This window comes from Opisthocomus hoazin, chromosome 2 (assembly GCF_030867145.1).
Source record: "Opisthocomus hoazin isolate bOpiHoa1 chromosome 2, bOpiHoa1.hap1, whole genome shotgun sequence".
NCBI classification, from domain to species: Eukaryota; Metazoa; Chordata; class Aves; order Opisthocomiformes; family Opisthocomidae; genus Opisthocomus; species Opisthocomus hoazin.
In genome coordinates, this window is record NC_134415.1 from 63441087 (window position 1) to 63453328 (window position 12242).

Genomic DNA, 12242 nt, shown 5'->3' on the forward strand with positions numbered 1-12242 from the left:
GTCCTGGTGACGGAGGATGCGGAGAAGGCAGAGCTACTGAATGCCTTCTTTGCTTCAGTCTTCAGTGCCAAGGCAGGCCCTCAGGAATCCCAGGTCCTGGAGGTAAGAGAGGAGGCCCACAGAGAGGATGACTTTCCCTTGGTCGAGGAGGACTGTGTGAGGGATCGCTTAAACGATCTGGACGTCCACAAATCCATGGGCCCCGATGGAATGCACCCACGAGTGCTGAGGGAGCTGGCGGATGTCATTGCTGAGCCACTCTCCATCATCTTTGAGAGGTCCTGGAGGACAGGAGAGGTGCCCGAGGACTGGAGAAAGGCCAGTGTCACTCCAATCTTCAAAAAGGGCAAGAAAGAGGACCCAGGGAACTACAGGCTGGTCAGCCTCACCTCCATCCCGGGAAAGGTGATGGAGCAGCTTATCCTGGAGGTCATGAACAAGCAAGTGGGGGAAAAGAAGGTTATCAGGAGTAGTCAGCATGGATTCACCAAGGGGAAATCATGCCTGACCAATCTGATAGCTTTCTAAGATGACATGACTGGCTGGGTAGATGACGGGAGAGCCGTGGATGTTGTCTACCTAGACTTCAGCAAGGCTTTCGACACGGTCTCCCATAATATCCTCCTAGGGTAGCTCAGGAAGTGTGGGCTGGATGAGTGGTCGGTGAAGTGGATAGAGAACTGGCTGAAAGGCAGAACTCAGAGGGTTGTCATCAGCGGCGCTGAGTCTAGTTGGAGGCCGGTAACTAGTGGTGTCCCCCAGGGGTCAGTACTGAGCCCAGTCTTGTTCAACTTCTTCATCAGCGACCTTGATTAAGAGTTAGAGTGTACCCTCAGCAAGTTTGCTGATGACACAAAACTGGGAGGAGTGGTGGATACACCAGAAGGCTTTGCTGCCATTCAGTGTGACCTGGACAGGCTGGAAAGTTGGGCAGAGAGGAACCTGATGAGGTTCAACAAGGGCAAGTGCAGGGTCCTGCACCTGGGGAGGAACAACCCCATGCATCAGTACAGGCTTGGGGCAGACCTGCTACAGAGCAGCTCTGTGGAGAGGGACCTGGGTGTCCTGGTGGACGACAAGTTGACCATGAGCCAGCAGTGTGCCCTGGCTGCCAAGAAGGCCAATGGGATCCTGGGGTGCATTAAGAGGAGTGTGGCCAGCAGGTCGAGGGAGGTTCTCCTTCCCCTCTACACTGCCCTAGTGAGGCCCCATCTGGAGTACTGTGTCCAGTTCTGGGCTCCCCAGTTCAAGAAAGATGAGGAGCTACTGGAGAGAGTCCAGCGGAGGGCTACGAGGATGATGAAGGGACTGGAGCATCTGTCCTAAGAGGAGAGGCTGAGGGAGCTGGGCTTGTTCAGCCTGGAGAAGGTGCGAGGGGACCTAATAAATGTTTATAAATATCTCCAGGGTGGGTGTCAGGAGGATGGGGCCAGACTCTTTTCAGTGGTGCCCAGTGACAGGACAAGGGGCAATGGGCACAAACTGAAGCATAGAAGTTCCATCTGAACATGAGCAAGAACTTCTTCCCTCTGAGGGTGATGGAGCACTGGAACAGGCTGCCCAGGGAGGTTGTGGAGTCTCCTTCTCTGGAGATATTCAAGACCCGCCTGGACAAGGTCCTGTGCAGCCTGCTGTAGGTGACCCTGCTTCGGCAGGAGGGTTGGACTAGATGACCCCCAGAGGTCCCTTCCAACCCCTACCATTCTGCGAAATTCTGTGAAATTCTATTTTCAACAGATAAGACTTTCATCGTCTCCGTAGCCCATCATTGTATCTCTTCCTAGTAAATAATTTTCATCAACAATGATCAAATCAAAGCCAGTACTGAATCAAACCCCGTACTGTGACAGTTTACTTACTCTCTGTATTGAAACAATCTCATCCAATGCATCCTAAATTTGCACTAGCCTGCTGAACTAGGTGAGGCTGATCAGAATTACTTCAGCTTCCAGGATCCTAATTTTCATTTTAAAATATTCTTGTTAGAGGTCAAGTGAGTGACCTTGTATTTTGTGATCTCAGTTTCACTCCATTCTAGTCCTTCAAAGTCACAGACTTTTTCCCAGTTCTTTGCAGTACTGGCAATACCTCCCAAATTCAGCTCATCCACAAATTACATGTGACTTAGATGGTGACCTCAAACTAAGTCACTGATACATGAAACAGGATGTGTCAAGCATTACTTCATTTTAAATAAATTAAATTCATTGCATTAATTTCCCCAAAATCTAGTGTCCCTAACCACCTGGGGCAGGGGCCAGAATGAAAGGGCTAGGAGAAAACATACTATGTGCCATCATACCCATGTTTGAACTTCAGGTCTTTTGTTCACAATCTGAACTTAAGCTTTTTCTTCATCTTGTGGTTAAACCAACAGGTGTGAAGCTGATATTTTTTTTTTTACTACAATTGCTTTATTTGCTGTTCTTCTGCTGCAAAATACTAAACTCTGAACTTACAGAGCCATTAAAAGTTGTCATTACTGGATTTATACAGCATAGTAGAATGGACGTTAAGTTAGCCCTCTGATAAATCCAACATATTAAGATTTGCATTAGATACTACTACTCTATCTGAATTAATGCCCGTGACTTACAGCTACACTGCCTCTGTATCTCAGATCTCCTCATTCCTGCCCACTGTCCCTTAAATTATCCTACGAAGTTTCTTTCCATTTCTTCCATTCTTATTATACATGTTCTCATTACATATTAATACCCTCTCTGCTTCTCCGAAAAACATTATTTATTTTGGGAACTTGTTAGCATAATTAACCCTTGTCTTGTCATTACTTGTCAGGACTACAAAAATCCTGACCATATTAAGAAGCGTTAAATCTAAAGTGGTCCATTTTACAGATATATTAATTGAGACAAGGAAAAGTAGACAATTTCACCAACCGCTTAGCTTTACGTCTCCGAACTCTTAGGGATTAATTTGTTGGGCTCTGATTGGGAATATGGCTCTGAGTAGAGTACATTTCCACATATCCTTCTTTAAGTATTGTAGTAATACTACTGCCAAGGAGTTTCTGAAGTTTGTGAGGGAAGCACAATTTCTACATTTTTTTCCATAGCACACACCAGGTAAAACCCAGACCTGTTAATCTTCCCTAACTACCTGAGAATGTCTAAACATGTGGGCTATCACTCATACTTATCATTGTATTCAAGCACAGCAACCTCCCCTCTAGCTACAGGAACACCACAGAATAAATAGAGAGAGTGAAAAAGGGGAGGCAAATCAAAACAAGAAGGAAATGAGAAAATCAGGAGATAGCACTTTAAGGAGAAACATGGATCTCTGTAGTCCTCTGCAGATACCATGCAGTTCTTTATGCAGTCTCTTTAAATTTTCCAAAAGGTCCACATGAAATAAATTTTAATTACTTAATAAAACAAAAATAGGTTTTTTTGTCATTCTAGTGCTCCTCCCCACCTCTCCTATCTTCCTGTGATCTTTTGCCTTCTCATCTCTTTCAAGGTTCTAAATAAATCACCAGCAACTCTAACCTCATTCCAGTCATTGCCATGCTCCCCTCCCATGTGTAATTCTTAGTATTTCTTCAATTTTCTTCTGAAATTGCTTTTGTGCTCCCTCCCACTCTGTGGAGAGCGTGATTTCTTTTTCTCCCCTAGCATGTCTCCACTCTCTTTCAAGTTTGTTTTCAATGTTCTTCTACACAAAATTCCTATTCTGAGATCATTTAGGGCACTACATTCAGAACCATCTCTATGATCAGACTGTTCCAATAGTTTTATAAGGCAAAAATTGCTCTGCTGGCAACATAATATTCTTTTTTTGCTGAAGTGAAATATCTAATGCAAATTCATGTTCTCTCCAATTCTCCTGTTACTACAGCTGCGCACTGAAAGGTGTCGATGCAATAAAAAACACTGCTCCCTTTCCCACCAAACTTGGTTAGAATTCCAATATTTAAAAATATGAACTCAGAGGTGACTGTGAAGAACAACTGTTGTGAGTATCGGGATGCACTGGGGCTTTAGAAACTTAGCATCAAACTTTAGATTTTTCTCATCCAGGCTCAGGCTCCAATTCCATAAACTGCACAACAAACGACATTATAAAAGGAAGCAAGACTTGTACTTTATGAGCAAGGATACTTTCCAATCTCGTTCAGAACATTACCACAAAGACTTTAGAACAAACAGAAACGATCTTTGACCTTTAGCAAATCTAACTTCCTCTAAATTTGTGTTCTCATTCTTCTTGTACCAGGCTCCTATTTCACTGTTGACATGAAAAAGGAGAAAATCAAAGATTGCTCATTTGGAATACTGCGCAATTAAAAGTTAACTTTTGGCACTATACTAGTACTTATAAAGTTTAGCATTAAGAACAACATTTGTCAGCAGTGTCTATATATTTGCATCTGACATGTTTGCAATACCTGTAAACAAGGTACTAATTATGTTTTTTGGAAGGCATTCTTATAGCCCACCACTGAATTTACGTGCATTGTGTTACAAATCCACAGACACGTGTCCGCCCTCATCCCCCCCACCACCCCGCTCCCCAATCCTACTTCAGACAGTAAGTTCCTCTGTTGTTAATTTCTTGTAGGTATTACATAGCATCAAATACTACAACTACAATCACATCCTGGAATATGATCATACTTTAGTCTGTGCTTCTGAAACTTCACTTACAAAGGACGTCATTAAAAATTCCACCTGAAATGACTGCAACAGTTGGAAAAGAACACCTCCAGTTTTAGTAAATCCAGTTGGTGCACATATGGAAAAAACATTTCATAAACAATGACTTGCTTCACAAGACCCTTTTCAAAGACTTTTGTAGGAATCCTGAAGTATAATATGGGAACTTTCCCTGCAGAGAGGTGAAAGTATAAAGAACTGCAAAAACATTAAGTAACACCAAAAGCTTTTTAAGTAACAAACGCTGAACAGATTTACTAAAATTCTAGCTTACATTAAGTAGCAAAGCTGAACATGGAACATCTGACAGAAAATGCTTCTTTCTCCTTTCTTAAGCAAGACTGAGAAGACTAGGAACCCACGATCTTAAGGAGAAAGGCCGACAAGCATGTAGGTGGCAAGCATAGTGAAGAAGAGAGAGCTGTCGGCTGTAGCCTGCAACAGGAACAGCTCTCTCCTTTATTTAACACTGTACTCGTATGTATTGGGAATCGGTTTAAGAGAAGCTATGGGTTGATACTTGATCATTCAGCGTGGCTGTAAAATGCATCAGTCAACACTTAACGCTCACACAATATTTAACAATGGGGCCATAAATTCCAGTGCCTACCAGAAATTCCATTTTGGAATAATTACAGGCTATCTACCTACATTCTCCTGACATTTTCAAATATGTACACTTTTTGAAGTGTTCTGCAAGATTGGTTTGTACTTTTGGGCTATCTGCCACATTTAAAGCTGTCCCAGAGGCAATACTTAATGGAATGGAAACATTTTGCTGTAATTTACTTTAGGCATCAGTTTGGATAATAAATACTCAAGAGTCTATTGCATCAAATGTTAGCAGCTTAAAGATGTGGCTTCAAACATGGTTTGATGGGCTGTTATAAAACTTCTAAATTAAAAAATAAATGATCAAAGCAAAATAATTTTATGCAAAATAAAACAGTATACTAAGTAAGGTATTGTGGTCTGAAGGTTGGTATTAGGGTATGTTTAATTTTACAGAATACATGATAATTTTATACAGTAAATCTTCTAAACATTTATTTATTTTCAGAAAGAATGTCCTGATAGTTTCTCTAATAAATTATTAAACTTTTGTATTAGCATTTTCATCTCCATTCCCCTCAGAGACACTTCTTTGAATATCTTTCTAAGCAGAAGACGGTAAAACATTTGTAAATGATCACTTAAAAATGGCTTATGGCTTTTTCATTGCTTATTGCTTTTTCATGGATGATTTCCTGGTTTCCTAGAGGAAACTAGAAGTTCAACATAAACATGGCCAACAGACAATCTTTCATACACTTTAAAAAATACTTAAATTTTTTTCCAACCTTCTTACTTATGTATTTCCACATCATATAATTCACTCACAAAAAAAATTAATAGTATCAATTTTAATTGAAAAGCCTTAAATTAATACAATATTATATCATAGCTTGATTATTTTTCCATGTAATACAAAAGCCATGAAGTTCTTCTAATTCTTTTGTAAAAAGAAACAGGAAAACTGACTTTCCTCCTTCAAGTACTGGGACTGAAGCTGGTATTAGTAAATACTGGTATGATGGTCAAACGAAAGCAATTTCTGATTCTTTCTTAGCAACACAGTACATATATTTCTACTTGGATCAAAGTTCTGCATCCTTCTTTCAACTGAAAAGTAGCTTTTCCAATCACAGTGTAACACCACAATAATATACATGGAATAATTTACAGTAACTCAGTTTGATACTGAAATAAGGGATCTATCTTGCATGAAGCACTGTACAAAACACAGGCTTATTGCCCAGGTCCATACAGCATTAGTATCAAAAGTTTTGGAATGATTTATTCTAAATTTCCCAAAACAATTAGAAGCTAATCCAAATCACTGTCCAGATTAACATGCCATCCCATCTCAGAAAGTAACACAAACAATATCAAACATTTTACCTACTATATCTCAGTCAACTAAAACGCTTAAGCATACATTTCCAAGTTTCATACTACCCTTTTCAAACCTGCTGTCAAAGACTCTACATTCTTAGAAGGATACGACGAGCTAAACTTGAATGCATGCTTATGTTTCATTTTCTTTTCCTAACCTTTTTGCTTTGAATATCAGACTTATTTTAGTGACTGCAAAATAGTGCAGCTATAAAGAACAGGTGGGTTTGATCGCCCGCTTAGAAAGACAGACAGATCAGATAATATGTCTCTAAAATTATTACATAAATCAGACATGCTTTACAATGTACTCAATTGTTATGTCTCGCCAGTTAAAAGACTACTTATCCTTTCCTTTAAACAGCATGGATAGATTTTTAACAATCAAGAGCTCTACAATCGCAAAGGCAGACCTCATAAAGACTCAAAATTCAGTTTCCAAGATATTTTAATTAAATCCGAAGTCCAAAAAGTCTCCACAACAAACCAGACAGGAAGAATATTAGCTGGAAATACAAAGCTCTATGACACTAATACCAGAGATGAACCTATACTGCTTTAATGGCTGAAGAACAGGCCTTTTTCTTCAGCCTCTTAAAAAGATGGAACAGTTATGAAGGAAATCTCCCTAAAAGTTCATGTTGTTTAGAATCTCTGCCTCCAGTTTCAGGATCATTTCTGATAAATATTAGTACTTTCTCTTAATTACCCATACATATACAAAATTGTAAGTGTTCACACAAAAGGAGCAAGAACCAATAATCAAGAAAAAAGTATCAGTTCGTACAGTTGTGGGGTATTGGGTTGGAACACCATCAAAATTACTCTTTCTGAAGTATCAGGAGATGTTTTTTTCCAGCATGTTTTAAAACAAAACATAAATGTCTTCAAGTCTCCCTCAACTTTGACTTATGTCTCGGACAATAGCCAAATAATTTATGTATAGAAAAAAAAGTCCTTTTCATTGTGGATCTGTCCGCCTTCTCAAACGCTCTCATTTCAGGAGGAAGGCGCAAATCTTAGTTACCATTTTAAAGCTATTATACTTCTTAAATGGTTGTCTGAAATAATAAAATCAGAGTAAGAATTTTAACGGAACATTCTCATGCTCAAGTATTTTACAGATTCAGCACTTCCCCATTCCAATAATCTAAATATTGCAAGATGAATTCTAACTCGAGCAGTGCTGACAGTATTTTCTTCAGTATTTTGCTTACATCAAGCCACTGCATTCATATGTTTCTAGCTCCACTGTTTGTGTGTAAAATGAAAACAGAGATTCCTACAGTACCATTAATTGCTAGTCTGACACTGAAACAGCAATTTCATTGTCATGGGTGATGGGATTGAGAAATTCTGTATAACTCCACTCCCTTAACAGGTACAGTAATAAGCTGTCAGTTCATTAGGCAAAGGACACGAATCTGTTGGATAAAGGCTTCATTCTCTGCCTGTAATCAGTAACTTGAGGGCCTTCTGTAGATTCTGCACAGCAGTGCTCACATCTTCATATTGCAAAGCACTGCCAGCATATTTGCAGTATTTTTGAGCTCTGGCAAAGTCCTCTGGAGTCAAACGGACTTCCCCTGCAAAAACATAAGTATTACAACATTACTAAAAAAGAAATCTGACTGAGGCTTCCTTTCACATGATTTCTGTGTTTTAGTTATATTTGCAGTAATATTATGAAAACCAGGCTAATCTTTGTGGTAATATTACAAAGACCAAGCTACAGTGTTTCGTCTGTTCATTTTTATTTCCATTCATATAATGCTTAATTTCTTTGCTGCTGGCATTTGAAAAATATAAGAGGATCTTTCTAAACACTGTTATTTGTATGACCCAGTGCCTTTCAAAAGTAGAGTCAATACCTTTGAGAAAGATCTGCTCTTCATCTAAGGCAGCAAAAGAGAGCTTTTTAATGACAGCAAGCTAGCTGTAATCACATTACAGCCTGCAAGAAACAAGTACAGGGGGTTTTGTGTTTACGGTATAATTACTTGCTCTCTTCCTCAGGAATAATACATCGTTAGAAACTGTTCATAGAATCACAGAATGGTAGGGGTTGGAAGGGACCTCTGGGGGTCATCTAGTCCAACCCTCCTGCCGAAGCAGGGTCACCCAGAGCAGGCTGCACAGGACCTTGTCCAGGCGGGTCTTGAGTATCTCCAGAGAAGGAGACTCCACCACCTCCCTGGGCAGCCTGTTCCAGTGCTCCATCACCCTCAGAGGGAAGAAGTTCTTGCTCATGTTCAGATGGAACTTCCTGTGCTTCAGTTTGTGCCCATTGCCCCTTGTCCTGTCACTGGGCACCACTGAAAAGAGTCTGGCCCCATCCTCTTGACACCCACCCTGGAGATATTAGTAAGCATTTATTAGGTCCCCTCGCAGCCTTCTCTTCTTCAGGCTGAACAAGCCCAGCTCCCTCAGCCTCTCCTCATAGGACAGATGCTCCAGTCCCCTCACCATCCTCGTAGCCCTCCGCTGGACTCTCTCCAGTAGCTCCTCATCTTTCTTGAACTGGGGAGCCCAGAACTGGACACAGTACTCCAGATGGGGCCTCACTAGGGCAGTGTAGAGGGGAAGGAGAACCTCCCTCGACCTGCTGGCCACACTCCTCTTAATGTACCCCAGGATCCCATTGGCCTTCTTGGCAGCCAGGGCACACTGCTGGCTCATGGTCAACTTGTCGTCCACCAGGACACCCAGGTCCCTCTCCACAGAGCTGCTCTGTAGCAGGTCTGCCCCAAGCCTGTACTGATGCATGGGGTTGTTCCTCCCCAGGTGCAGGACCCTGCACTTGCCCTTGTTGAACCTCATCAGGTTCCTCTCTGCCCAACTTTCCAGCCTGTCCAGGTCACACTGAATGGCAGCAAAGCCTTCTGGTGTATCCACCACTCCTCCCAGTTTTGTGTCATCAGCAAACTTGCTGAGGGTACACTCTAACTCTTAATCAAGGTCGCTGATGAAGAAGTTGAACAAGACTGGGCTCAGTACTGACCCCTGGGGGACACCACTAGTTACCGGCCTCCAACTAGACTCAGCGCCGCTGATGACAACCCTCTGAGTTCTGCCTTTCAGCCAGTTCTCAATCCATCTCACTGACCACTCATCCAGCCCACACTTCCTGGGCTTCCCTAGGAGGATGTTAAGGGAAACCGTGTCGAAAGCCTTGCTGAAGTCTAGGTAGACAACATCCACGGCTCTCCCGTCATCTACCCAGCCAGTCATGTCATCGTAGAAAGCTACCAGATTGGTCAGGCATGATTTCCCCTTGGTGAATCCATGCTGACTACTCTTGATAACCTTTTCCTCCACTTGCTTGATGATGAACTCTAGAATAAGACGCTCCATCACCTTTCCCGGGATGGAGGTGAGGCTGACCAGCCTGTAGTTCCCTGGGTCCTCTTTCTTGCCCTTTTTGAAGATTGGAGTGACACTGGCCTTTCTCCAGTCCTCGGGCACCTCTCCTGTCCTCCAGGACCTCTCAAAGATGATGGAGAGTGGCTCAGCAATGACATCCGCCAGCTCCCTCAGCACTCGTGGGTGCATTCCATCGGCCCCATGTTCCTTCTCAACTGGAATAGCTTTTCAAAACGTAATTTTTCTCTGGCGTGTCACTGGAGAACACCAGCAAAAAATATTCTCATAATATAGTATAAAACAATTAACTTCTTAATCAGAATATTTTCTTGACATAACTTAAAACATTGGGAATTCTGTAATGCTCACATTACATGCCTTCAGTCTTCCAGAAAGCATAGCAGGGACTTCTGCCCTAGCTGGCTGAGGATATATGAAGATATAATATGGCAATAGCATCACTGCTGTGTGCATAAAATAAAGCACAGTTATGTTACTGTCCCTCCTTCCACCCACAAATTCACTGGGAGCTTTAAAGGTTATCCCATGCCACTCCAATAATCTATGGATATATTATAAAACCTTTGCTCATGTTCTTTCAGAACATCTTAACTTGTAAAAGACTGATTTTTATGGACACAGATAAATAGTTATATATAATACTACAGAATTATGTTTCTATTTAATAGGTTTCCCACACAGCATTTTACAAGCAATGAACAAATTTCACAGATTAAGAAAAAAATAATTTTAAAAAGCACCATACATTTTATACAAAAATTGGTTACACAAAGATTTTGCTCCCTAAGTACAGCTTTCTAATTTTAAGTAGAGACAAGAATATATTTAAATCCATTTTTTATGGTACACTTTTGGTTAGCTGGATCCCTTTCTTTCAAAAGAAAACTGTTGTTAGCAATACTGTGAGAACGTTTACTAAGGAATCTCAGTTCTTATCAGAAAATGTCTATTATATTTGCTTTTCCTTTCCCCAATCTTATTATTTGAGAACAGCTTTTGAACAAATAAAACGGAAAACCTGGGAATATTAAAAAATAGATTGGTCTCCTCCTTTTCAAAACAACCCTACCCCAATAAAAAGCACAAGAGTAAGTGCTCTTAAGATTCATTTTACCAATTTTTAAAATATACTCTCGAAGTCTACTAATTTTCCTTTCGATAAGTAAATATAACCACAAATTAAGTGTTGAATATTGAGGCCCATGACAACTTGGTGGGCTCACTATCATTGCAATGTATATTAGTTCACTGCTGAATAAGTGAAGGCACATTAAATTTCTTAAAATACACACATCTGAGTAAATATGCATGAGGAGTGCATAAACACAGACACACACTTAGGTTATTTTGTAACCTAAATAAGTCATAGACTAAAAGCAGCTGGGGTCAATCTGCGACCACATTACCGAACATCTTTAAGAAATTAAAAAGACCAAGTTCCCCTCAAAGTGGCTTTATGCTATGATGCCAAAAGAAACTACAAAATCATTCTTTAGAAACTGGCCAAGGCATCAGTCCAGTATTCATCTAATTTATTGGAAAGAAGCCTAAATTCACCAGTCTAATCTTATTTTTACAGTATGAGCTCTATTAATGTTTTGCTGGCATAAAGCCTTATTTATTATGAAATATACTTCAGATGCTATTATGACATAACTTGAGGGAAAAAAGTTAACAATTTTACATTCATAAACCAAAGTTTACACAGTAAGGGTGTTGATCTTTTGATGTGCTCAGTGGCCTCAGCTCCTATTGAGGTCAGCACCTCACAACGGACAGGCAGAATAGAAATAAAACAGCTCTGTGTTTTTAAGTTTTCAAAATAACGTGAAAATCAACTATAATGTCTGTACTTACAGCAAAGGTAGAACCACAAAGGTTAGTAACTGACTTCAACTTACATATGCTAAGGGTTAAGCAGCTTTGCAGAAAAGGACCTGGGGGTCCTGGTGGACATCAAATGAGCCAACAATCTGCCCTCGTGGCAAAGAGGGCTAATGGCATCTGGGGCTGCATTAGGAGAGGTGCTGCCAAGCAGGTGGAGGCAGGTGATCCTTCTCCTTTATTCAGCACCACTGAGGCCACACCTGGAGTGGAGGCCAGTGTCTGGGCTCCTCAGCACAAGAGAGAGACTGACATCCTGGACAGAGTCCAGTGAAGGACCACAAAGGTGATTAAGGAACCGGAGCACCTCTCCTATGAGCTGGGACTGTTCAGCCTGGAGCAGAGAAGGCCCAGGGGGAA

The 12242-nt window shown here is 41.0% G+C and overlaps 1 protein-coding gene across 2 annotated transcripts in view; it reads right to left on the bottom strand.

Moving 5' to 3' along the window:
- Window positions 1-4539: 4539 nt before the first annotated feature.
- VTA1 (vesicle trafficking 1) overlaps window positions 4540-12242 on the bottom strand; it is a 48104-nt gene continuing 40401 nt past the window's right edge. For both annotated transcript variants that reach the window (XM_075413923.1, XM_075413922.1), the window contains exon 8: window positions 4540-8200. In XM_075413923.1, coding sequence (XP_075270038.1) covers window positions 8055-8200 — 146 coding nt within the window. In that variant the 3' untranslated portion in view covers window positions 4540-8054. The remainder of the gene's footprint in view (window positions 8201-12242) is intronic.